Source organism: Dysidea avara, chromosome 2, assembly GCF_963678975.1.
Source record: "Dysidea avara chromosome 2, odDysAvar1.4, whole genome shotgun sequence".
In the NCBI taxonomy this organism is placed as follows: domain Eukaryota; kingdom Metazoa; phylum Porifera; class Demospongiae; order Dictyoceratida; family Dysideidae; genus Dysidea; species Dysidea avara.
In genome coordinates, this window is record NC_089273.1 from 19,902,096 (window position 1) to 19,927,703 (window position 25,608).

Genomic DNA, 25,608 nt, shown 5'->3' on the forward strand with positions numbered 1-25,608 from the left:
GGATCATTTTTGACAGACCAATACTGAGTTACGAGACACTCTCTCCTCTATTATGGATTCTTGATGTAACCTAATATACAATACTTACTATATTACATATGCACAGGCATGCATTGATTTAGCCTACATACCCTAATACAGGAAAACATACTTACATTGTAAAGTGGGAAATATTTGAAAGGTTACACAGCAAAAATTGTGTTCCAATACTACCTATTCTAACCCCGTCTTTATTCAGTATTGGAACAACTATTTTAAACAACTCCCTATAACGAGACAAAATGAACTTCAAATCTATAAATGACTCTAATGTTATTCACTATTAGGGGCTGTGGTCTGTTTTTGTTTGAGCCAAGGTGGAATTTTTGGACTATTAGTTCCAACACCAAAACATAGACGGAATAAATACAGTCAGTATTTGCATATGAATTATGCTGTGTTGAATTTTATAAAAAATTCAAAAATAATGTTTCATAATTTATCAGAAATAGCTAAATAACATCTTAGAAGTGATGATTTAAGCAACATACAAAGTTCGAGTGTTTGTTTTCTTCCATAATATTATGCAGTTAGCTAGCTACAGCTAGACCTCGATCAGTCCATTACTCTCTCATGGCCAGACCCTACTCTCTGCATGGCGCTTATTGATTACAGACTATGACTGGTCACTCAATGGGATTGAACTTTACAAGTGACACCACGAGTCTTAAAGCCTATGAGAAAACATTATTCTAGCCTTAGTGAAATAACTAAAAGCCAGCTGGACATGGCTGAATCTATTTGGATTGTGGTTAACATTAAGGCCAAACCACGTGATTCAAGCTGGGAAGGAGTAGCTAACTATACGCGATTCTACCAATGTTAAATGAGCATTTATCAATATGTATGCTTACTCGAACAATCACAGCAGCATTTTCTAATGTATGTGAACAATGCAACCATTGCTAGCTTTCTTCACTTAACTAGTGAGCAGAGTTCAAGATCCTTTCCAGTTAATTATCTAAGTGGTAAAGATGACCTGTTTCAAAAATACTTTTTCGAACTTGCAATTAAGCGCTCTTTTTGAAAATTTAACTACTCAAAAATTTCCCACTATACAGTACAAACACCTTCCTTAAGATCTCTTCAAAAGTCTTACAACATTTCTTCAATAATAATTTTTTTTATTGTATATAATGTTTTGGCAAAAAATCTGATATACTACAAATTATTCACTTACGTACCTCCACAAAATTTTTACTTTTAACATTCGTCCAGGTTACAACAAATGCCCAATGTGCTTCAAACTGTGTCATACTTGATTCAACATTTCTAATTTCTGTGCTTATGTACTCTAACAGTTCAGTATGTGTACTTTCCTTGAAGTACACATTTCCTCCATCTGTTACATCAAGGTCAGTCCAATAAGGAGCAATAATCACCTCATTATCTAAAGGAGTATCAGACCTTGCTTGAGTAAAGGATTTATTGAAAGATATCCATCCATTTGTACTAACCTATGCAATGAATTAAAACAAAAACATGACAACTGATTCATTCTGTTCATGTTATTGTGCACAAAATGCTACAGCCTATAAAATATACAAATTTGTGATCAAACTACATACCCTCTGATCTATGTGGTCAGCAAGTGTAAGAGAAGGGCATAGCATGATAATAGTGTTGTATAAAAATCAAGGTTGATTTAGGTGAAAAAGCATTATCAAACAGTATGGTAGTACCGTTTAAGTAGGGATCACGGTGAAAATTTTGCGCCACCCAAAATTCTGACTTCAAAAATTATCCTAAAGACATTTTACATAACAAAAATCTTTACGGAAGAGTACTAGTGCATATAATACAAAATACAGTATTAAATATAACAAAACACCTACAGGTGACTGGATATGGAACTTCAAAAAATTTCCAAAACTCGAATTTTAGTCTCACTGCCTCATTGACCACAGTCGCAAGGCTAGAGGCCAAATAAAAGCAGCGCACAGTCGCCATTTTATACCACAATAACAAACTCACCAGTAAGATGTGCCTTTTAGGGTTCCAACGAGTATAGGCCCTCTGTGCCTTGTCTTTTCTTTTATCTTCAATCAGTCTACTTGTCTTCTTCTTCATCATCCATCAAGACACTTTCTTTCAGCAGCATATTTAGATGCCACAGAAATATTTCAAAGCTGGACTTCAAAAGCACTTCAGTTCCAGGACTACTATAAGAGGTACACTTGCTAGATATCTGCTACTTCACGATTAGGATCCAGTTCGCAATTGGTTTGCAACCACGTCCATCAAATAAAGAGTAAGGTAGACTAATAGTGAGAGTTCGGAGATCCCACCTCTTAACAATCTTATAAATTTATGATTTATTCTAGTAGGCAGACAATATGCCGATGCACCCAGGGAGCGAATAATACCCCAATGAAAATTACACATAAACACATGATTACAGTACAGCTAACTATATTAGTTATATGTCTAGGAATCATACAGTACAATAGTAACTGTATAGTAGGGACCACAAAGGAGTAGGCGTGGCCCACAAAATAATATCACCCAAAAACCAGCCTCAATTTTCCCTTACGACAATGAGGCAGTATTGGTGAGGTAAAACTAAGCCCAAACAAGCTTTCAGATTGATCCAAAATTCTTTCAACAAGTTGCTACGGAATTTAAATTTTTTTTATTCAACAGAATTTTCTACTGACTGAGTAAGTAACTGACTGACTGACTGATGCCTTCAGACAAGCATAACTCGATAACGGCTAAGGCTACGGGCTTGATTTTTTCACTGTTCGATGTTGCTTCGGGCCGACAGGTGCCTTTTGGCATACCACAGTACGTACAATGCATTCTTCATGGACTAACCAGTGTCCTCCTTTGCGTCCCATTCATCTTGCTGACAGGGCAAGGGGGTGTTATATGTTAATGTTTTCCGACTCAATCACTGAAGTTGGCAAGCTGTTCCAATGAGGTTGGCAAGCTATTCCAGTCGACGATTGATCTTGAATCTAGCTATTTACTTAACAGTAAAACAAGATAACCTTACTCCTTATTGGTATACGTAGCTAGCTGCACACACCTGGCTGACTCAAGATATACTCTGATACAACAGTCACTCTAATACAACAGTCATGTATGATAGAACAGTTACAAGATACATTGTTCTGGTAGATATAGCTATAAGAAAAACAAGCAAGTACAATATAAAATCAGTATATATTACAAAGGAGACAGGTGCCCCTCAGCAACAGCAAGGTCGACAGCTGGAGGCACACAGGGACACTTGGATCTAGAACGCAATCCCCTGTTACACATTATTGAAGAGTGTAACAAGGAGAACCCCAAACTATAGTGAAGCCAGACCATAACCACAGAATATGGGAAACTCCACTTCTCACTGAGCAAATGGGCAAGATGTTCATTAGCGATGGTAATTGCCTTCCCCATAATATTATTTATTTAGTTCAATGCCAAAGTAGGGACTTCCCACTGAGCTATGCTGTAACACCATCATTCACCTCTTGTTTCACTACTTTTAATTGCATAGAGCCCTACTTTAATTTTAAATTAAACATTTAAAAAAAATACTAGTTAAGCACTGAATCCACTGACCAACTGGTCCATTACTCATGGTCTAAAATTCTGCTAGAATTTTAATTGTAAAATAAACTCAATAATTTAATGACAGAAGTGTGCAGGAACTTCAGCCACACTGTTATTAAGTATATAGGGAATCTAAACCAAAACAGCCAAGCTGTAAAAAAAGAGTGTGGCCGCCAAGGTGAAAAAAGATGTGAAATCCAAGGTGGCGGCCAAGAAATGGCTGTGATGGTAGGTTGATGACAAAAATTTTAATTACGACAATTCAGGTGAATTTGCGTTGCCTCCTTCACTAGGATTCGGCACCAAATTCACCTGAATTGTTGTTTTTAAAATTTTTGCCATTAACCTACCATCACAGCCATTTCTTGGCCGCTACCTTGGATTTCACATCATTTTTCACCTTGGGGGCCGCACTCTTTTTTTACAGCTTGGATGTTTTGGTTTAGATATCACTTCTTTTTGTATTGCAAGTCACAAAACTGGCTATATGGCTTTGATGCTGCTTCCTTTTAACTTGTAAGGAATTGTGGAAGAAAGGCAGTAATTGTGTGTATAGCATTTGTCTGATGAAATATTTGTATATTTAACATTGAGTGATGATTATCACATACTGTAGTTAATAAGGTGACTTCTTACATAACTGAATTGTAGCTGAAACTCTCATTGTTTATAGCTGAATTCTTTTCAGGGTGATTTGTTTCTAGCTGAACTCTCTACAGGATGATTTGTTTGCAGCTGAACTCTCTACATGGTGATTTCTTTGTAGCTGAACTCTCTACAAGGTTACTTGTTCAAACTGAACTCTCTACGGGGTGGCTGAATCCTCTACAGCGTGATTTGTTTGCAACTGACTCTCTACAAGATGATCTGTTTCTAGCTGATCTCTCTATAGTGTAACTTGATTGTAGCTGAACTCTACAGGATGGTTTCTTTGTAGCTGATTTCTCTACAGAGTGACTTGTTTCTAGCTGATCTCTCTACAAGGTGACTTGGTTTCTAGCTGATCTCTGGATGACTTGTTTCTAGCTGATCTCTCTACACGATGACTTGTTTCTAGTTGAACTATCTAGAAGGTTAACTGTTTGTAATTGAACTCTCTACAAGGTGGTTTCTTTGTAGCTGATCTCTCTACAGGGTGACTTGTTTCTAGCTAACCACTGGATGACTTGTTTCTAGTTCTAGCTGATCTCTCTACACAGTGACTTGTTTCTAGCTGAACTCTCTATAGGGATTTCTGTTTGCGATTGAACTCTCTACAGGATGGCTTCTTTGTAGCTGATCTCTCTACCGGGTGACTTGTTTCTAGCTGATCTCTCTACAGGATGACTTGTTTCTAGCTAATCTCTGGATGACTTGTTTCTAGCTGATCTCTCTACACGGTGACTTGTTTCTAGCTGAACTCTCTATAGGATTTTCTGTTGCAATTGAACTCTCTACAGGATGGTTTCTTTGTAGCTGATCTCTCTACAAGGTGACTTGTTTCTAGCTGATCTCTCTACAGGGTGACTTGTTTCTAGCTGATCTCTGGATGACTTGTTTCTAGCTGATCTCTCTACACGGTGACTTGTTTCTAGCTGAACTATCTATCGGGTTATCTGTTTGTAATTGAACTCTCTGCAGGATGGTTTCTTTGTAGCTGCTCCCTCTATGGGGTAATTTGTTTCTAGCTGATCTCTCTACAGGGTAAACTTGTTTCTGGCTGAACTCTCTACAGATGATTTGTTTGCAGCTAAACTCTCTACATGGTGGTTTCTTTGTAGCTGAACTCTCTACAAAGTGATTTCTTCTAGCTGATCTCTCTACAGGGTGATCTGTTCGTAGCTGAACTTTCTACAGGGTGATTTGTTTGCAGCTGAACTCTTTATATGATGGTTTCTTTGTAGCTGAGCTCTGTGCAAGGTAACTTCTTCTAGCTGATCTCTCTATAGGGTGACTTATTTGTAACTGAACTATCTGCATGGTGATTTGTTTGTAGTTGAACTCTCTGCAAGGTGATTCTTCTAGCTGATCTCTCTACATGATGACTTTTTCTAGCTGAACTCTCTACAGGGTGATCTACTAATAGCTGCACTCTCTACAGGGTGATATGTTTGCAGCTGAACTCTCTACATGGCGGTTTCTTTGGAACTAAGCTATCTATAAGGTGATGTCTTGTAGCTGATCTCTCTACTGGATGACCAATTGTTTCTAGGTGATCTCTCTATAGAGTTATAACTTTCTCTATAGAGTTGTAACATGTTTGTATAGCTGAGTTCTTTACAAAGTGGTTTTTTTGATTGGTTGCTAAACTCTCCAGCTATACAGTGACTTGTTTGTACTACAGAGTGACTTGTTTGTAGCTGAACTCTCTACAGAGTGACTTACTTGTAACTGAACATTGCATAAAGTAACTTGTTTGTAGCCGATCTAGACAAACTCTTTACTGGGTAGTTTTTTTTTTGTAGCTGAGCCCTTTATGCAGTGACTTGTTTGTAGCTGAATTCTCTACAGAGTGATTTGTCTCTACAAGGTGACTTGTTTATAGCTGAATTCTGTTCAGTGTGACTTATATAATGTTCTGAATCTCTACAGCAACATATTTGTAGCTGAACTCTCTACAGGGTGGCTTGCTTGTAGCTGAATTGTCTATAAGATTAACTGTTTATAGCTGATCTCCCTACAGAATAACTTGCAATGTCACATAATTCTATAATGGAGTAAGTTAAAAGCATAGCTGAATGCTCTATTAGGGTGACTGTTCTATTAGAGTATCTTGATCTCGCATATGCTACACGTAGTTGGCTTTGGAGTCATAACTCAGTGGTTTGTAATCCGATTCTTCTGTACTACTACAAGGACTTTCTATGATAATTTTTTTATTCCAGCTATACACCGATTTTCAGCTCACTGCTTTAAGCGGTTTGCCTGGTAGGCGTGAAAACTAATAGTTTTTTTATTCCATAAAAATCGATCGCGTAATTGTGACACAGGTTGGGTTTTGTGTCATACCTCGATGGCCTTTTGACTGGATTCCTTTCAAACCACAAAAAGGCACTCCTACGATAGTTATTCCATCTACATAGCAATTTTCAGCTCATTCCTTCAAGCGGTTTACCCTGTGGGCGTGACAGACCTTCGACCTTATTTTATGCAAATAATCGGTCATAACTCCGAGAACGTTCATCGGATTCCTACCAAACTTGGTACTGAGATTCACCTTAATGAGTCCTTCAAGTGTGCCAAATTACAGCCCGATTGAAGCACGCATTCGTGTTTTATGGCGGATTTTGCAAAGTGTGCGAAAAGAAGTAGAAGAAAAAACCCCAAACTTTGGCCGCTCGTATCTCGGAAATGGCTTGAGAGATTTTCTTCAAATTTGGAATGTGGACTTCCCTATCTAGCCGGAACGTCTGTAGCAACTTTAGTTCCAATCGAATAAGGAATCACGGAGCTACAAAGGTGTGAAAATCACGTTTACTTTCTTCCCCTAAATATACTCATGGTGTGGCGCGCCGGCTTCTTGGGCCGCACGACACACTACCATGTGTCTTGATTATGGCGATATCACCATAGATAGTAGAGGCTTCCACTATCTATGATATCAAACGATAAACTTACATATAATTTTGTGTATTCTTGATCTCCAACACAAAACGGAACAGATAGTGTTATTTCACCAGTACTAGCATTATTGTTGGGAGTTAGTTTATATACAGTACAATTTTCACCATCCAGTAGTTCAAACTTTCCTCCTCTAGTAGATGTGTTAGTGTAGATCAGTCCCGTTGTTGTGTTGACTGTGCAAACTGCACCTTCAGTAAACAAGTCTGTGTAAATAGAACAACTCCAGTAACATGAACACACCTACATAACTTGTATATGTGTGTAACTTTTTGTACAAGATAATGCCTGCCATAGTGTTGCAAACTTACAATGGTTGTCTAATGCTCACACTACGTTGATAAACAAATGACTATGTTACAATAAATAATAAATAATACACTAGGGATTAAAACTTCCCACACTGAATAGAATGCAAAAGATATGTGAATGGCACAGCTAGAACACAAGCAAAAATTAAAATTGCATATATGATTATCACATAGGAGTAAAAATTGTTAGATAGTTTAATATGACGACAAGGTTAATTGAAAATCATAAGCAGAAAAATTGCCTATTCAGCTGCAATTCTGCTGGAGGCTAGAACCAATAGCTCTGCCACGTACTTATGAAATTTGTTAATTAATGATTTCTGTGGCCACCCAAACAAACAGATGGTGACTCCTAGAGTTCTAGTCTACTTGAGTTAACCTACATACTTCAAAATTCAATGAAGAAGTTGTGAATTTTATCTACGTATGATGTTTCGTTTGTATGCTCTATATCAGCGTTGAAACCGGGTCGGGTCATCCGGGTCATCCGGGTCTGACCAGGTTTACAAATTATCCGGGTCTGACCCGGATTGGATCACGTGAGAAACGAAATTGATCGTTTGGCGACGTGGAACCTATAAACGCCAGTCGCGTAGCTCTTTCATGAGCCACGCCCACTTATCGCGTTACAAACATACGCTCAGCCACGCCCATTTATTAGTAAGTGCAGTCTGTAGCATGAAACTGTGTCCGTTTCAGTCTGCAAGCTTACGTGGAGCCCACTAATCGATTAATGTATGAGTTGTATATAGTCTAGGTCTATAGTCTTGCAGCAGGATATTAAGTACTTTTGTGAGCCACACCCATTTTAATATATTGGGAAATTGCAATACTAAGTATGTATGAAGCCACACCCAATTGCTGTCTGTAAACTCACAGTAGCTACGTGGAACCAAACCCACTAACTGATTTTAAATTATAAACTTACCGGCTTAGTTATCACATAACTACTCGTTTACTCAACACGAATCGAACGCTCAAAACATAGTCTCGCTCGCTCGAGAATACCCGAAACATAGCTCTTATCGCGCGCCTCGGCTTAATTTAATCCGGGTCAATCCGGGTCACATCCGGGTCAAATCCGGGTCAGTGGGTCATCCGGGTCAGCAGTAGTGACCCGGTTTCAACGCTGCTCTATATGAACATACTAGGAAAAGTATTTGAGCAATGAGAACCATCATCTCCAGGTCTTGCTAGATGATACTTATCACAAGATGTTGTTTCATCAGAATCAGCACAACACACTTTTTGTGGGAAATAATCTGATGAGAGATATTGTAAATACAAGTCATCATCATAAGGGTGATTGTAATATGATCTAGCTTGTTGAGGTGAATAGTTTCCATCAGAGTCATAGCAACATCTTTGTGCCGAATTCTTACTGTTGCTACATATAAAGAATTCAGGAGAAGAATATACATTATGTAATGTGTGGTATTAAACAACCTTCTGACCTTGATGATTCATCACCACACCATCCATTTAAATAATAACAACACTGTTCCTTTCCTATTCTAAAAAAACAATAGATGACACAGACAGAAACTGAGTTTTGAAAATTATTAACTGCCACAGATTTGTAAATTCTAGACAAAAACAAAATTTGATTGTCACTTATTTTTAATCTAACCATGCTATAAAGCTTAGTCTACTTCATTAGTACAGAAGTAAGTGCTGGTACATACAAGTATCAACCTGAAGCTTCACTAGCAATAGTAGACATGCCAATGCTGGTATACTTGCATACACTCCACTGTGTAATGGGCAGAATAATGCTGTAAAATATATGACTACTTGTAATTGGCTAGGACATGTTCATCAGCCAATACATCTAGTGTTACTTTTTCCTTTGATGCTATGTTATAGGAGCTCACAAACAATGAGTTATTTAAAAGAAAATTTACAAGAATTTTATAAGGGGACCATTAAGACATGAAAAATTAATTATGTGTTTCTAGTTCCCAGGGCTGCCCAGAGAAATTAAGGGGCCCAGGGCAAAGAGTAAAAGTGGGGCCCTTGACCCAAGTTGTAATGTGAAGACCAAAAAAAAAAAAAAAAAAAAAAAGGTCACAACCTGCTGGCAATGACAATAACTACCCATCACCAACCATATCTCCTTATCTATAAGCTTGCTACACTGCTCCTCTGAAGAATACTGTGACTACTCTATTAGAGTATTTAGATCTGACTGCTCTATTAGAGTATATCGATCTTTTAAACAGGTATTCAGGGGGCCCTTCATGGGGCCTCCTGGGGCCCCTTTCAGGCTGGGGCCAGGGGCAAAATGCCCCAGTTGCCCCCCCCTGTGGGCGGCCCTGCTAGTTCCCTCCCTGCATGGACATTTTTTTCTGAATGAATTGTATTGTATTGTATTAATGCTTTACAGTGACCAGCACTGAAGGTCTGCAGCAACATGCACAATCACCATACAATATTTTCTATCTGTTGAAAGCTTTTACACACTTTTTTCTTATAAAGATGTACTAACTTATCATTTCCCTATAATTATTATGTCAAATGTAGTGTACCACATAAAAAGCTGAAAAAAACAGAAAAAGTTTTAAATAAAATAAAATATATGTATACAAAAAAACAAGGTCAATTTGTCAGTTCACCTAGTCAATTTTGGGGAATTGTTAGGACCAGAAATATCAAGACACATGGTAGTGTGTCGTGGGGCCCAAGAAGCCGGCGCGCCACAGTGAGTATATTTACAGGAAGAAAGTAAATGCGATTTTCACACCTTTGTAGCTCCGTGATTCCTTATCCCATTGTAACCAAAGTTGCTACGGAAGTGCCGGCTAGGTAGGGGAGTCCAAATTCCACATTTGAAGAAAATCGCTCTAGCCATTTTCGAGATACGAGCGGCCAAAGTTTGGGTTTTTTTTCTTCGTTTTTTTTCTTCTTCTACTTCTTCTTTTCGCACACTTTGCAAAATCCGCCATAAAACACGAATTCGTGCTTCAATCGGGCTGTAATTTGGCACACTTGAAGGACTCATTAAGGCGAATCTCAGTACCAAGTTTGGAAGGAATCCGATGAAGATTCACGGAGTTATGACCGATTATTTGCGTAAAATTAGGTCGAAGGTCTGTCACGCCCACAGGGTAAACCGCTTGAAGGAATGAGCTGAAAATTGCTATGTAGATGGAGTAACTATCGTAGGAGTGCCTTTTTGTGGTTTGAAAGGAATCCAGTTAAAGGCCATCGAAATATGACACAAAACCCAACCTGTGTCAAAATTACGCGATCGATTTTTATGAATATAAAAACAATTAGTTTTCACGCCTACCAGGCAAACCGCTTAGAGCAGTGAGCTGAAAATCGGTGTGTAGCTGGAATAATTATCATAGAAAGTCCTTGCAGTAGTACAGAAGAATCGGATTACAAACCACTGAGTTATGACTCCAAAGCCAACTACGTGTAGCATATGCGAGATCAAGATACTCTAATAGAACAGTCACCCTAATAGAGCATTCAGCTACGTTTATAATATACTCCATTATAGAATTATATTACATTACAAGTTATTCTGTAGGGACTTCAGCTACAAACAAGTCACCCTGTAGTCAGATCAGCTAGAAGAAGGTACCTAATAGAGAGTTTAGCTACAAAGAAACCATCATGTAGGGAGTTCAGCTGCAAACAAATCACCCTGTAGAGAATTCAGCTACAAACAAATTGCCCTGCAGAGAGATCAGCTAGAAGAAGTTACCTTGTAGAGAGTTCAGTTGCAAAGAAACCATCGTGTAGAGAGTTCAGCTGCAAACAAATCTCCCACTAGAAGTTCCACTATGAACAGATCACCCTGTAGAGAGTTCAGTTAGAAACAAGTCATCCTGTAGAGAGATCAGCTAGAAGAAGTCACCTTGTAGAGAGTTCAGCTACAAAGAAACCACCTGTATAGAGTTCAGCTAGAAACAAGTCACCCTGTAGAGAGTTCAGCTAGAAGAATTACATTGTAGAGAGTTCAGCTACAAAGAAACTACCATGTAGAGAGTTCAGCTGCAAACAAATCACCTTGTAGAGAGATCAGCTACAAACAAATCACCCTGTAGAGAGATCAGCTAGAAACTAGACACATTGTCAATGTAAGGAGTTCAGCTAAAACAAATCAACCTGCAGAGAGATCAGCTACAAACAAATCACATTATAGAGAGTTCAGCTACAAACAAATTACCCTGTAGAGAGATCAGCTACACACAAATCAACTTGTAGAAGATCAGCTACAAACAAATTACTCTGTAGAGAGATCAGCTAGAAACTAGACACATTGTCAATGTAAGGAGTTCAGCTAAAACAAATCAACCTGCAGAGAGATCAGCTACAAACAAATCACATTATAGAGAGTTCAGCTACAAACAAATTACCCTGTAGAGAGATCAGCTACACACAAATCAACTTGTAGAAGATCAGCTACAAACAAATTACTCTGTAGAGAGATCAGCTAGAAACTAGACACAATGTAAAGAGTTCAGCTACAAGCAAATCATCCTGTACAGAGTTCAGCTACAAACAAATCAACCTGTAGAGCGATCAGCTAGAAACAAATCGCCCTGAAGAGAGGTCAGCTACAAAAAATCACCCTGTAGAGAGATCAGCTAAAAACAAATCACCCTGAAGAGAGGTCAGCTACAAAAAACCACATTGTAGAGAGACCAACTACAGACAAAACACTTTGCAGAGAGTTCAGCTACAAACAAATCAACCTTTAGAGCGATCAGCAATAAACAAATCAACTTGTAGAGAGATCAGCTAGAAACAATTCAACCTGCAGAGAGATCAGCTACAAACAAATCAGCTTGTAGAAAGATCAGTTACACACAAATCAACCTGCAGAGAGATAAGCTAGAAACAAATCACCCTGTAGAGAGTTCAGCTACAAAAAATCACCCTGTAGAGACATCAACTAGAAACTAGACACAATGCAAGGAGTTCAGCTACAAGCAATCACTTTTCAGCTAAAACAAATCAACCTGCAGAGAGATCAGCTACAAACAAATCACATTATAGAGAGTTCAGCTACAAACAAATTACCCTGTAGAGAGATTGGCTACAAACAAATCAACCTGCAGAGAGATCAGCTACGCACAAATCAACTTGTAGAGAGATCAGCTACAAACAAATCATCCTGTAGAGAGATCAGCTAGAAACTAGACACAATGTAAGGAGTTCAGCTACAAGCAAATCACCCTGTAGAGAGTTCAGCTACAAACAAATTAACCTGTAGAGATTTCAGTTAGAAACAAATCACCCTGAAGAGAGGTCAGCTACAAAATATCACCCTGTAGAGAGATCAGCTAGAAACAAATCACCCTGAAGAGAGGGCAGCTACAAAAAATCACCTTGTAGAGAGATCAACTACAAACAAAACACTTTGCAGAGAGTTCAGCTACAACAAATCAACCTTTAGAGCGATTAGCAACAAACAAATCAGCTTGTAGAGAGATTATTTAGAAACAAATCAACCTGCAGAGAGATCAGCTACAAACAAATCAGCTTGTAGAGAGATCAGTTACACACAATCAACCTGTTGAGAGATAAGCTATAAACAAACCACCCTGTAGAGAGTTCAGCTAAAAAATATCACCCTGTAGAGACATCAGCTAGAAACTAGACACAATATAAGGAGTTCAGCTACAAGCAAATCACCCTGTAGAGAGTTCAGCTAAAACAAATCAACTTGCAGAGAGAACGGCTACAAACAAATCACCTTATAGAGAGTTCAGCTACAAACAAATTACCCTGTAGAGAGATCGGCTACAAATAAATCAACCTGCAGAGAGATCAGCTACACACAAATCAACCTGTAGAGAGATCAGCTACAAACAAATCACCCTGTAGAGAGATCAGCTAGAAACTAGACACAATGCAAGGAGTTCAGCTACAAGCAAATCACCCTTTAGTGAGTTCAGCTACAAACAAATCAACCTGCAGAGAGATCACCTACAAAAACGCACCTTGTACAGAGTTCAGTTACAAACAAATTACCCTTTAGAGAGATCAGCTAGAAGAATTCACCTTGTAGAGAGTTCAGCAACAAAGAAACTACCATGTAGAGAGTTCAGCTGCAAACAAATCACCCTGTAGAAACTTCAGTTACAAACAAATCACCCAGTAGAAAGATCAGCTAGAAGAAGTTACCTTGTAGAGAGTTCAGCTACAAAGAAACCATCATGTAGAGAGTTCAGCTACAAAGAAATTACCCCGTAGAGAGGTCAGCTAGAAGAAGTCACCTTGTAAAGAGTTCAGCTACAAAGAAACCATCATGTAGAGAGTTTAGCTACAAAAAATCACCTGTAGAGAGTTCGGCTGCAAACAAATCTCCCTGTAGAAACTTCAGTTACAAACAAATCACCCAGTAGAAAGATCAGCTAGAAGAAGTTACCTTGTAGAGAGTTCAGCTACAAAGAAATTACCCCGTAGAGAGTTCAGCTAGAAAAAGTCACCTTGTAAAGAGTTCAGCTACAAAGAAACCATCATGTAGAGAGTTTAGCTGCAAAAAATCACCTGTAGAGAGTTCAGTTCGAAACAAATCACCCTGTAGAGAGATCAGCTAGAAGAGGTCACCTTGTAGAGAGTTCAGCTACAAAGAAACCACCACATAAAGAGTTCAGCTGCAAATAAATCACTTGTAGAGAGTTCAGCTACAAACAAATCCCCCTGTAGAGGGATCAGCTAGAAGAAGTCATCTTGTAGAGAGTTCAGCTACAAAGAAACCATCATGTAGAGAGTTCAGCTACAAACAAATCACCGAGTAGAGAGATCAGCTAGAAGAAGTTACCTTGTAGATAGCTCAGCTACAAAGAAACTGCCATGTAGGGAGTTCAGCCTCAAACAAACCACCCTGTAGAGAATTCAACTACAACAAATCGCCATGTAGAGAAGAAGTTACCTTGTAGAGAGTTCAGCTACAAAGAAACCATCATGTAGAGAGTTCAGCTACAAAGAAACCACCATGTAGAGAGTTTAGCTGCAAACAAACCACCTGTAGAGAGTTCAGCTAGAAACAAATCACCCCATAGAGAGATCAGCTGGAAGAAGTAACCTTGTATAGAGTTCAGCTACAATAAAACCATCATGGAGAGAGTTCAGCTGCAAACAAATCACCCTGTAGAGAGTTCAGCTACAAAAAATCACCCTGTAGAGAGTTCAGCTAGATGAAGTCATCTTATAGAGAGTTCAGCTACAAAGAAACCACCATTTAGAGAGTTTAGCAGCAAACAAATCACCTGTAGAGAGTTCAGCTAGAAACAAATCATCCTGTAGAGAGACCAGCTAGAAGAGGTCACCTTGTAGAGAGTTCAGCTACAAAGAAACCATCCTGTAGATAGTTCAGCTACATTTCAAGTCACCCAGTAGAGAGATCAGCTGCAAAAAAATATCCTGTGGGGAATAATGGGCATGTAATAAATATTTGTATATAATTTGTATAATTACTAATAAAATCAAAAATAATTGAAGTATGAAAAATCTTCTTTAAGTTCTTTTCTTCTTCCTGTGGTAAAGAAAAAAACACATGGGTTACAAAAGCCCCAAAGCCAGCCATAGGCCGGCTTTGCAGTATACAAATACAAAAAGAAGTGATATCTAATCAAAAACAGCCAAGCTGTAAAAAAAGGTGCGGCCCCCATAAAGGCCATGGTGAAAAAAGATGTGAAATCCAAGGTGGCGGCCAAGAAATGGCTGTGATGGTAGGTTAATGGTTAAATTTTAATAACGACAATTCAGGTGAATTTGGTGCCAAGACCAAGCGGCACAAAATTCACCTGAATTATTGTTATTAAAATTTAACCATTAACCTACCATCACAGCCATTTCTTGGCCGCCACCTTGGATTTCACATCTTTTTTCACCATGGCCTTTATGGGGGCCGCACCTTTTTTTTACAGCTTGGCTGTTTTTGATTAGATAGAATTAACCATACAATAGAAGTGGGGAGACCAACACCTGACACGTGAATTTTATTATTAATAATGGTGGCTAATTACACATGTGATGAACAGGGTGCAGTTTAGGCTACCAATCCCTTGTTTAAGCACTTTTACTGTAATGATCACTGCCAACTTATAAGTTCTTAATTTTTTTTGCGTAATTAATTACCAACCTTAACAGGTAGCTACTTGTGTGACATTTCCACTGAACATTGAACAATACACAGCCTGTTACAGCATTCAGCACATATAGATTCATAAGCTAAGGAGGAAGCAACATCACCGGCCACAAATGGATAGCAATTATAGTGCCACACATCATTCTTATAAACAGTGGTAAACGTTTGAAAAGCTAAACAATGGATAACAAGAGTTCAGTGCATATTCCTCACCTCATAATATAACAATGGTGACCATCCATACAGTCACCATCTAGTGATGTGCAGGTAGGATCTAGCATGAAGTCTGAATCTGACACAATATCATCAATAGTACAAGGACAATCTAGTAATTTGTCAGAGTACATGATTTCACTTGTATTACTGCTCCAATAATTACAATATTTTAGTGTACTTGCTTCACCAACAAGTTTAGGTATGAATGACAGCATTGCAGATGTGTATGATATTTCAAGATTAGAAGTAGTTTTGCTAACAACAAGAACATAAATGTTGAACTTGAAATGTGAGACTGTGTCAATTTTTTGTGTAAAGTTAACAATTCCATTAACAATGTCAACTTCACCAACAGCAAATTGCTCAGGGGGAAGTTCATTACTCCATCCATTGCTGCGAGAAAACATCAAACCTTTATATTCAATAGTAACATTGCCGTCTTCAACAAATTCATCCTTGTTCATTTCTTGAGGAGACCACTTTGCAATGTACTGCTCCTTATACTTGAGTGTAACAAAACCAGTTGCATCATTGATATCATAAACCTTTACATCACTCTCTTTACCAGAAACTGTAACTATACATACATTGTTCTATCAAACCATTACTTTACAACACATGCAATACTGAATATAATATTATGTATTGCCATAAAGCTTATATCTTGGGCCGCACGACACACTACCGTGTGTCTTGATATGTATATATATAATTTGTATACTTACTACTAAAATCAAAAATAGTTAAAGTATTAAAAATCTACTCCAAATCTTTTCTTCTTCTTGTGGTAAAGAAAAAAAAGATAGGTTAAAAAGCCCCAAAGCCAGTCATAGGCTGGCTTTGGGGTATACAAATACAAAAAGAAGTGATATCTAATCCAAAACAGCCAAGCTGTAAAAAAGAGTGTGGCCCCAAAAAGGTTATGGTGAAAAAAGATGTGAAATCCAAGGTGGTGGCCAAGAAATGGCTGTGATGGAAGGTTAATGGTAAAAATTTTAATAACAACAATTCAAGTGAATCTGGTGCCAAGACCAAGCGGCACCAAATTCACCTGCATTGTCGTTATTAAAATTTTTACCATTAACCTATCACCACAGCCATTTCTTGGCTGCCACCTTTGATTTCACATCTTTTTCACCATAGCCTTTCTGGGCCAGCACTCTTTTTTTACAACTTGGCTGTTTTGGATTAGATTTTTTCTACATAAAGCATATCCTTACCAACTTCAAAAACTGCACTGAAGGTCTTGTTGTTTCTAAGAGTTATAGTTACATTGTGAGTACCCAGCCTTCTAAATAGAGGTATCGGACAAATTGCTTTCTGGTTCACAGTAATGCCATCGATTTGTTTGGAGCTCTTTAGTCCATTCCCATCAACAAATGAGGTAACATCACCATCTTTATCAGTGAACACACAAATGATTGACTCATAAGTATTGTTGAAACATGGCCCAAGTAATTGCATGTATCCACCATTGATGATTGTTGGAGTCGTAGGAATTGTCCTTAAAATACCTATAAACATATAGTAGTAAAGAGTATAAAAACCATTATAGTCAGTCGTCTTCGAGTATGTCCTCTCACAAAAATTCAGATTTTAAAAATTTACAAATCACTGGTACCAACAGCCTATACCATAAAACTAACTAGCAAATATACATGAGTAGCATAAACATCAATCAAAAATCCTCCTCCACTCCATCCCCAGATTTATATACTTCAACTGTATAATACATACACATACATACATTTTACTCCATCACTAAAGCTGACATAAAGACATTAGTTAAATTGCCTAATAGACACTGCTATCAAAATAATAATGATTAAAATACGTATGGTAGCTATATTAGATTGCTTTAAAAACCCATGCAGTTACCTAATTCATTGTTGCATTCTTCATCATCTACAATACGATCAACCCTGTACACAAATCGACCATCTTTGTGCACATTAGAATGTAGCTCAATATCAGAAACTTCTTCAGTTCTTGATCCAGGCAACGCAAAGCTCACTTGAGGTGTCACTCCGTAACTAAATCCAGCTTGTGCTGGTACAAAATTACTAGCATCTCCTTGATTCCAGTTGATTCCATTATCAAGATAATTAAATACAATAAATGACTGATCACTATTTGTTATAAGGAGAGCTTGGAATGTATTATTCTGTATATAAAGATAAACTAAATCATTATACTGAAATGTTCAAGTACATACCATGACATACTATTAGTACACAGATTTCTTAGTCTGAATGCATATGTAAAATTAATGTTTAGTATTGTTTATACTTTTAATAAAGAAACTATGTACTAGTTGGCATGAGTTGCAGCTATACATAAGTGATCAGGTCTGGAAATACCAAGTATCAGTACCTAGATTTCAAGTCAAAAATCCTAATATCAAGTAATCTAGTTATGAGTAATTTGAATCTATGTGTCCATGTCGGGGAGGAATGAACCAATGTTGTGAAAAAAACCTTGGATGATCTATAATTAGGGGTGAAAGGCCAATCAAACTTAAAAGAAGGATGTTTGATTTTTACCATAATAATTATACAGTCAAACAACTGTCTAATGTCATAATCAACTAAAGTTATGTAAGTTGATTGCTTTTCAACATGCTGTGGTAAGCCTTATGAAAAGTTTAACCAATATGGAAATGGGCTCAATCTGGCTGATTATGTAAAGTTAGATTAAGACTCATACTATAAATTTCTATTATTTTATCATGAGCCCTTCAGTAGTCCAGAACTAACAGCAACTTAGTACATTAATGGAATGTCTCCTTCCGATCCTTTGCCTGTTCTCCCCTCTACTCAACACCCTGCTGGAACTCACCTAGTGCACAACAACTACCTAATAAAGAGGGAAACTTGGTTGTTGGCTACCAATATACAGTAGTAGACACCTTTGAAAGTAAAAAATTGTAAAACACAATTATTATTTTGGCTCAAATCACTAAGGGTTGTTTTATTATTCACTATCTCACTAGGGACCTGCATAAAGGCTATAGTGGTACATATGCTAGGGGTACAATGTGACCACTGAAATATCAATGGAAATTTGGAAAAGCTATAAGACTGGTTTTCACTGATTCAGTTAAGTATATGTACATAGTACCTTATCAGAATTTTTGCTGTAATATCCAACATTGTACCATGTGGCAATTAACATCCAACTTGGATAAAATCTATGTAAATCCATTGACTGGTGTATAGCAGTTTGTATGAGAATATTAGCTTGTGCTAAAAGTTCATCATCAGTTGTTTCCTTGTAGTAGATCTCTCCAATAGGTCTTGTATCAACATCAGCCCAGTAGGGGCAAATCAAATATTTATCTTTTACTGGAAATAGTCTTGGGGTGAAATGAGAAACCTCTTCATTGAATGATATAACACCATTTGTATTAACCTAATAATAAACAGGAAATTAAACCATTCCCATAAACATTCAAGTAATAATATAAGTAATATGGGGGCTTACAACTAACCAGAGAGCTAAATGTACCAAATTAACAGCAACACTGTAAAATTGCCCAGATATTGAGTCATGTAAGTACACACATTATGTTACAGCATAACATATACCGATTAGTACCCACCCCACCCTCCACCCCTTTATGAGCATTGGTAATACTATCACACTTATTTAATTTGTCAGATTATGTACCTTGTATAATGGGAAACTGAACAAGCAGCTCCACACTAGGGATGCTCTGACAGATAATAAATTGATGAATCTTAGTCTTGCTAGCCAGCTGGTACTTTTTGGTGTCATTTGGTTGAGAAAATAACACGACCAACCAAATGACCAAATTTTTTCTGACCAAATGGCAAAAGAAAAAAATTACAGGCTGGTTGGTAAGACTAAATGAACCTATAGTATAAATTTTATCATAGTGTCTACGTAGCTAGCATACATTACTTATTAACCACTAGCTTCTTGTACATAATCAGGGCTGATAAGTACACATAATGCTGAGCATGATGCTCAGCTATGAAAAGGCTGGAAGATCAACAGTGGTACTGACAAAATATGGAATTCACTTCAGACACATACAAATAAACAGAAAAAGTTTGAGCAGCAGGACCAGGGATAAATTAAGGTTGTGCAGCTAAATCCAGTTTCATGTTATTTCAGCACACCATACAAAACACAACACAGCTTGTGCTAGTAATGCTGCTGTACTATGAAATTCTTGTTCCATACCACACATGGTTCAGGACACAATGAATTTTCTATATAAATAGACATTTAGATACCAATGGAGACTGAGTGGGCATCATTATAAACATTTAGTGGTACTCCCCTGAGTTGAAATATGTACTATCACTTGGCAACCAAATAGCAGTTTTGATGAACAAGCTACCAAGCATGTAAACCTCAACCACAAAATTTTATCATAGGCAACACACATCTATACTTCCCTTAAGAGCTTTATTCCTGTACAGTATGATGGTGTTTCACTATCATCATTAATCATACTACTGGCTATAATGTATTGTAATGTACAACAATAGCTACATAGCTAAAGAATAGACTAGTAAAACTTAACTTACAAACAATCTAGTAAACTTTGATCCCAAGAATGGAAATTGACCAGCAATAATTAATTCCTGTGAGCTGCCATCATCATTAGGACTGAGTCTAAACTCATCACATTTTGATCTATCAAGTTCATCAACAGATACTCCATTAGAATCCAACACATTACTAGTATGGACCAGTCCTGTAACTGTATCATATAAACACACATTAGATCCATTGAAAGGGAAGAAGTCATCAATAGGAACACTACTGACTGAGACTACAAACAATAATGATAATAGCACTCTGATCATTTTGAACTGTCAAACTCACTACTACAAATGCTAACTGAACAAATGTTGTATTCATTTGAAAGAGCTCTTACAAGTATGTATGTCCTACATATACAGCTTAACCAAATAAGGGCTTGATGACATACTACACAGGTATGAATTCTAGTGCTTGTCGCTGACCATGCAGGATGAGCACTGTGTAGCAGATGCCAAAGTGGCTAGACAAAGAGGAATACTATGCTGATAATAACATAATCATTAAAAAAATATTATGTCGCATGTTTTAGTCATTTTTACACTATCATTTAAAATTTCCTGAGAAAGTATAGGCCATATTTTATTTAAAATCCAGTCATGCTACATGCACACACACATACACGCAAGCAAGCCAGCAAGCAAGCAAAGCAAAGTCTTCAGCTGAACCAGCCCTGGGACGCCTGTGTACTACTCAGGTGCTAGGAGTCAGCACAAGCAAATTTTCCTGGAGCAGGACTACCAACCCGCAGCAGGCTGTACCATGTCCCACAGGTGAAGGTGTGGGTACCCAAAGTTACACCTGGAACTTCACTCACTGTGTGAGACATGGACAGTTGGTATTTGCTTCCCCAGTTAATACCATGGAGGTACCCATTGATGTTACAGCTGCTTTCCCGTATGGCACCAGGCCACCAGGTCTAAACAGCTGGGTAGACTGGTAATGTTTCTTGATCAAGGAAACAACAACAACAACACCAATTTGGCATAATCGAGAATTGAACCAGTAATCTTTCAGATTACTAGGCCAATGCTCTAGCCACTTGGTTGTGCTGCCTCGCATCTCTCACGCATACATGCACATTCATACACGCACACACACACACACACACACACACACACACACACACACACACACACACACACACACACACACACACACACACACACACACACACACACACACACACACACACACACACACACACACACACACACACACACACACACACACACACACACACACACACACACACATACACACATACACACACACACACACGAAGAACTGGCAGTGTATTATTAATTTATGGACCCCCTATACAGTGCTATATACCAAATCTCCAGTTACCACATCTTATGGATCAGAGGTGTAGAAATAAATGGTAGCAGTACCAGATGTGGCAGCTAATCTGCAAGGGGTCCAAGGACCATAATGGGAGTGAACTATATATACATATACATGTTTGTAGTGGGTGTCTGGATTCAGTACAGTGAAATGGTGTGCTGAAATGGCATCATGAGTCAAATAATTACTGTACGCCTAGTGGCCACCTCTTTATAAGACCACCTCCTAACAAAGACACCTTTTATACTGGTTTAATTTAATGTCTAAATTGCTGCAGTTATCATTCTTTATATGAACATTCTTGGGTCAAATAAAGATTCCATATGGAACTTTACACTATTTAAATTTTGCCTTCTGTGTTGTAAGAAGTATTAATAAAATCCCTGTATCATATTTTCAGCAAAAGTTGAGTCCTTTTAGAGTGTATCCACATAGCAATTACAGCACTAATTAATTGAAAATTAGTACCAGTTAGTCATCTGGTTCTTAAAAAGTGGTACAACACAAACTAATTTCTTAATTTGAATTGCTTTCTTATTTTGTGCATGAACAATTACAAGAAAAGCATTCAAGGTGTACATACTAAGCCACGTCCATGTCTGTTTCTGTTACTAATCACAGCAAAAAATAGTGTTCCAATACTATCTATACTAAAGAGGTGACCACTGGATGAAATTATCTAATTTGCCATCCCAGTCCACTGAATGCAGGCGTTCGTTTGTGGCTAGTTAACAAGTAATGAGTCATACCAACACTCTATGCATTTTGCTCTTCAGTGGTACAAAAAGTAATAAGTCTCCTGTACCAAGTCTAGTGCAATGCACCAAGCCAGTGTACAAAATTTATTGTGAAATTAGTTTCAGACTCTTTTGACATATAAGATATACTTTTGATTTCACTTTACTCATAATGAGGCAAAGGGTCATGTGAAAATATTTACATCATAGTTCAAAATATTTTATCAAACATACTACTAGAACAGTGACCACACATATGCAACCTGATAGTGCATTCTCTACTGACACATTTAAAGAATTTACCTCTGAAAATCATTACTAATACAACTTATGTTTTACTACTAATAATGAAAAACACTCAGTAAGCAAAGCACAATTTATTGCTGATATATCTAGACATTTGTACATAAGAACATCTACTTAATAATAAGGTGACTACGTATCTCATTACAGTAAGTGGTCACCACTCATAGTTGGCTAAATGTTGGTTATGCAATGCTAAAGAAGTGCTATTCAAACAAACCATACGTATATAGCTACAGAAGCAACTTGCTGTTTTATACATAGTTTGCCAATCACGTTTTTGCTGTAAATTGCTCAACAAATCCTCAAGGCTGCTATTCATTTTTGTTTGCTTATGTAGGGAAAATTCCTCCTTACAAGTTAAAGAGATACATTTTTCTCCAAATATCCTACAGTTTTTCGGTCACTCAATACTTGAAAACCACTGAGAAATGAAAATTACCTTCAATCCCAAACTTACTTGTGTGGAACATTAATACAGCTAGACTACAGGCTTTACAATACATGCTTTATTCATGGTCCCTTTTTGTTTCAGTTTAGATAGTACTAGTAATTTCAAAGACAGAGTTATATAAATGCAATTAATTTGTAACAACTTCAAAAACCAGGTGTATGACCAAAGAAGATCTTCAGCCAGCTGTGGGCACATGCTTGATTTTAAAAAAACATTTATGACTTGATTTTGGATAGTTCAATCCTCACATAGAAAGTGTAACAGATGTAAACAAATTTCAGGTGAATTGATCAAACATGCATGTTTCATTAGCAGGCAGAAATATAACAGCAGCCCAAGGATAATTAGTCATGCATTTGTTTGCTTGCCATGCTGAAGTGGCTCCTTGAGAAGGCTTCATGTCTGTTTATAATGGAGCTTGACAAGCTTACTGCAGTTTCAGCCATCATGTGACTTGGTATCTTGAAGCTGTAGGTGTACTTTTCAAACATACAAACAACTAAAACAAGCACAGGTATTTTACTAGAATATTTGTAAACTTCTGTAATAGATGGTTTAAAGGAATGTATCATTTAGTGTTGAGTCTGTTGTCTAGTTAGCTAGTCTATATTATTACTACTCTTTGCCAGTTTACATACAGTTCATCAGGCTTTCAAGCAGATTTCTAGTGAGGATGGTTAATGACTATTCTATTAGAGTATTTAAGTTTTAAGTGTGGAGTGACTCAGTGCTTTATTATAGTGTTAGCAGAAGGATCAAGCTATGCTGCAACACATAATCATTATAATGACATAATTATCAGATTCACTTGCATAGTTACAAGTAGACTTCTATATAGGAAAATGTGAATGGGATTACATAGAAAAGTGATTTAAGTACAAGTGTCACGTACCTATATAACCACAAAAAGTCAACAACTTCATTAATTTTTGTTATAGCATACATCTTGAATCACCTTCTTACTGTGTCCCAAACACAAAAGTACATAGAATAAAGCTAACAATACATACAATTCTATTACCTCACATACGCAGCTGTAGACAATTGCTGGTTAGCTACTCACACACTCATGTAGTCTGGTCAATCTATAAGTTTCATATTAGTTGCTTACAACAACCAATAACTGAGGCACATTGCAATATTCTATCTACTGTTGATAAGCAGGCGAGAATGAGCTTAGCCATAAAAAAGTGCATGGGTTCCCTTTTGTTCCTTTTTTGTAAATGAGATAAAGCAACAGTAGGGCTCCAGCATTCCCCACCATCATCACTGAACAGTAATAGTGTTTAATAAGTATAATTACACTGTATGTAGCCCTTTATCTCCATGGCAGATGAATCAGGCAGTCGAACCACAAGATCCAATTAGTTTAAAGTGGGGTGGAAAAATTTCTAGTAAGATTCATATACAGTGTGATACCTGGCCACATGAGGGGTCAGCAACTTACATGAAGGTCCTGGAGGTTGTGTATCACAAAGTTTGTATTGCCATAAGGCCATGATGTAAAATAAGAAAAGAATGTTATAAAAATGTAATTTAAGGCAACATAGTGCAGCAGTGAAGAGAATGTTGCTATTAAATAATGTCAAAAGTTATCAGCTATCAATTGTTGTATGATTTATTATTTCTTTACAGTGACCAGCACTGAAGGTCTGACAGCAACTTGTGCCATAGCCTTCGGATTATGTAACCTAATACAGACATATTATGAAACAGAAAATGGGCTAAAGAAAGAGAGGAAAACATCCCTCCAACCTCAGGTTTGAGCTGCAGGCCACCAATCTCTAGTTGAACATCAGTGCACACTCTAGCATCAGAAGAGTAGGAAATTGTTACTATTACCTGGCAGTTAAAATATTTAAACACATTGCATTTTCAATGGGTTATACTGTAACCATAAGTATTGCACATAGACAAACTATATTCAAGCTTCAAATAATGTCTAAAATCTATACTGCAGTCACCTAAATAGCTAGATGCTTAGGTGTGTTCACATTGATGTAGGCTGAAAATGTTTATTAATTATGGCTGTTTGTTGATGATCAGAATTTTCAATTAGTAGATAAATAATTCATGAAAGGAGATCTGCAGAAGATTCTGCAAGCCACTCTGCATTTCCCTGACTAGGATAACAGTTGATACACCACAAGGTGCAGTAAACCATTCTAATTTACACTATAGATAGCTTTTCAAAGCACACTGTAAGTATGCATGTGTGATCTTTTTACAGCAGATACACCCATCACATAATTCAATACCAATGGAAATATTCCTTCCATTTACAACTACACAAACACACACACACATGTATACATGCACACTACACTCTCTCTCTCTCACACACACACACACACACAC

At 37.4% G+C, this 25,608-nt stretch overlaps 1 protein-coding gene across 1 annotated transcript in view; it reads right to left on the reverse strand.

The window, feature by feature from the left end:
• The window catches only part of LOC136246787 (uncharacterized), a 41,753-nt gene extending 21,051 nt beyond the window's left edge, over nucleotides 1-20,702 (reverse strand). Inside the window, exons 1-9 of the mRNA XM_066038346.1 lie at nucleotides 20,394-20,702; nucleotides 18,955-19,245; nucleotides 17,713-17,998; nucleotides 17,055-17,348; nucleotides 15,832-16,411; nucleotides 8,960-9,019; nucleotides 8,654-8,892; nucleotides 7,192-7,400; nucleotides 1,224-1,496 (exon numbers count right to left, since the gene is read on the reverse strand). Of these exons, the coding sequence (XP_065894418.1) occupies nucleotides 1,224-1,496; nucleotides 7,192-7,400; nucleotides 8,654-8,892; nucleotides 8,960-9,019; nucleotides 15,832-16,411; nucleotides 17,055-17,348; nucleotides 17,713-17,998; nucleotides 18,955-19,245; nucleotides 20,394-20,675 (2,514 nt within the window). The 5' untranslated portion in view covers nucleotides 20,676-20,702. The remainder of the gene's footprint in view (nucleotides 1-1,223; nucleotides 1,497-7,191; nucleotides 7,401-8,653; nucleotides 8,893-8,959; nucleotides 9,020-15,831; nucleotides 16,412-17,054; nucleotides 17,349-17,712; nucleotides 17,999-18,954; nucleotides 19,246-20,393) is intronic.
• Nucleotides 20,703-25,608: the final 4,906 nt, after the last annotated feature.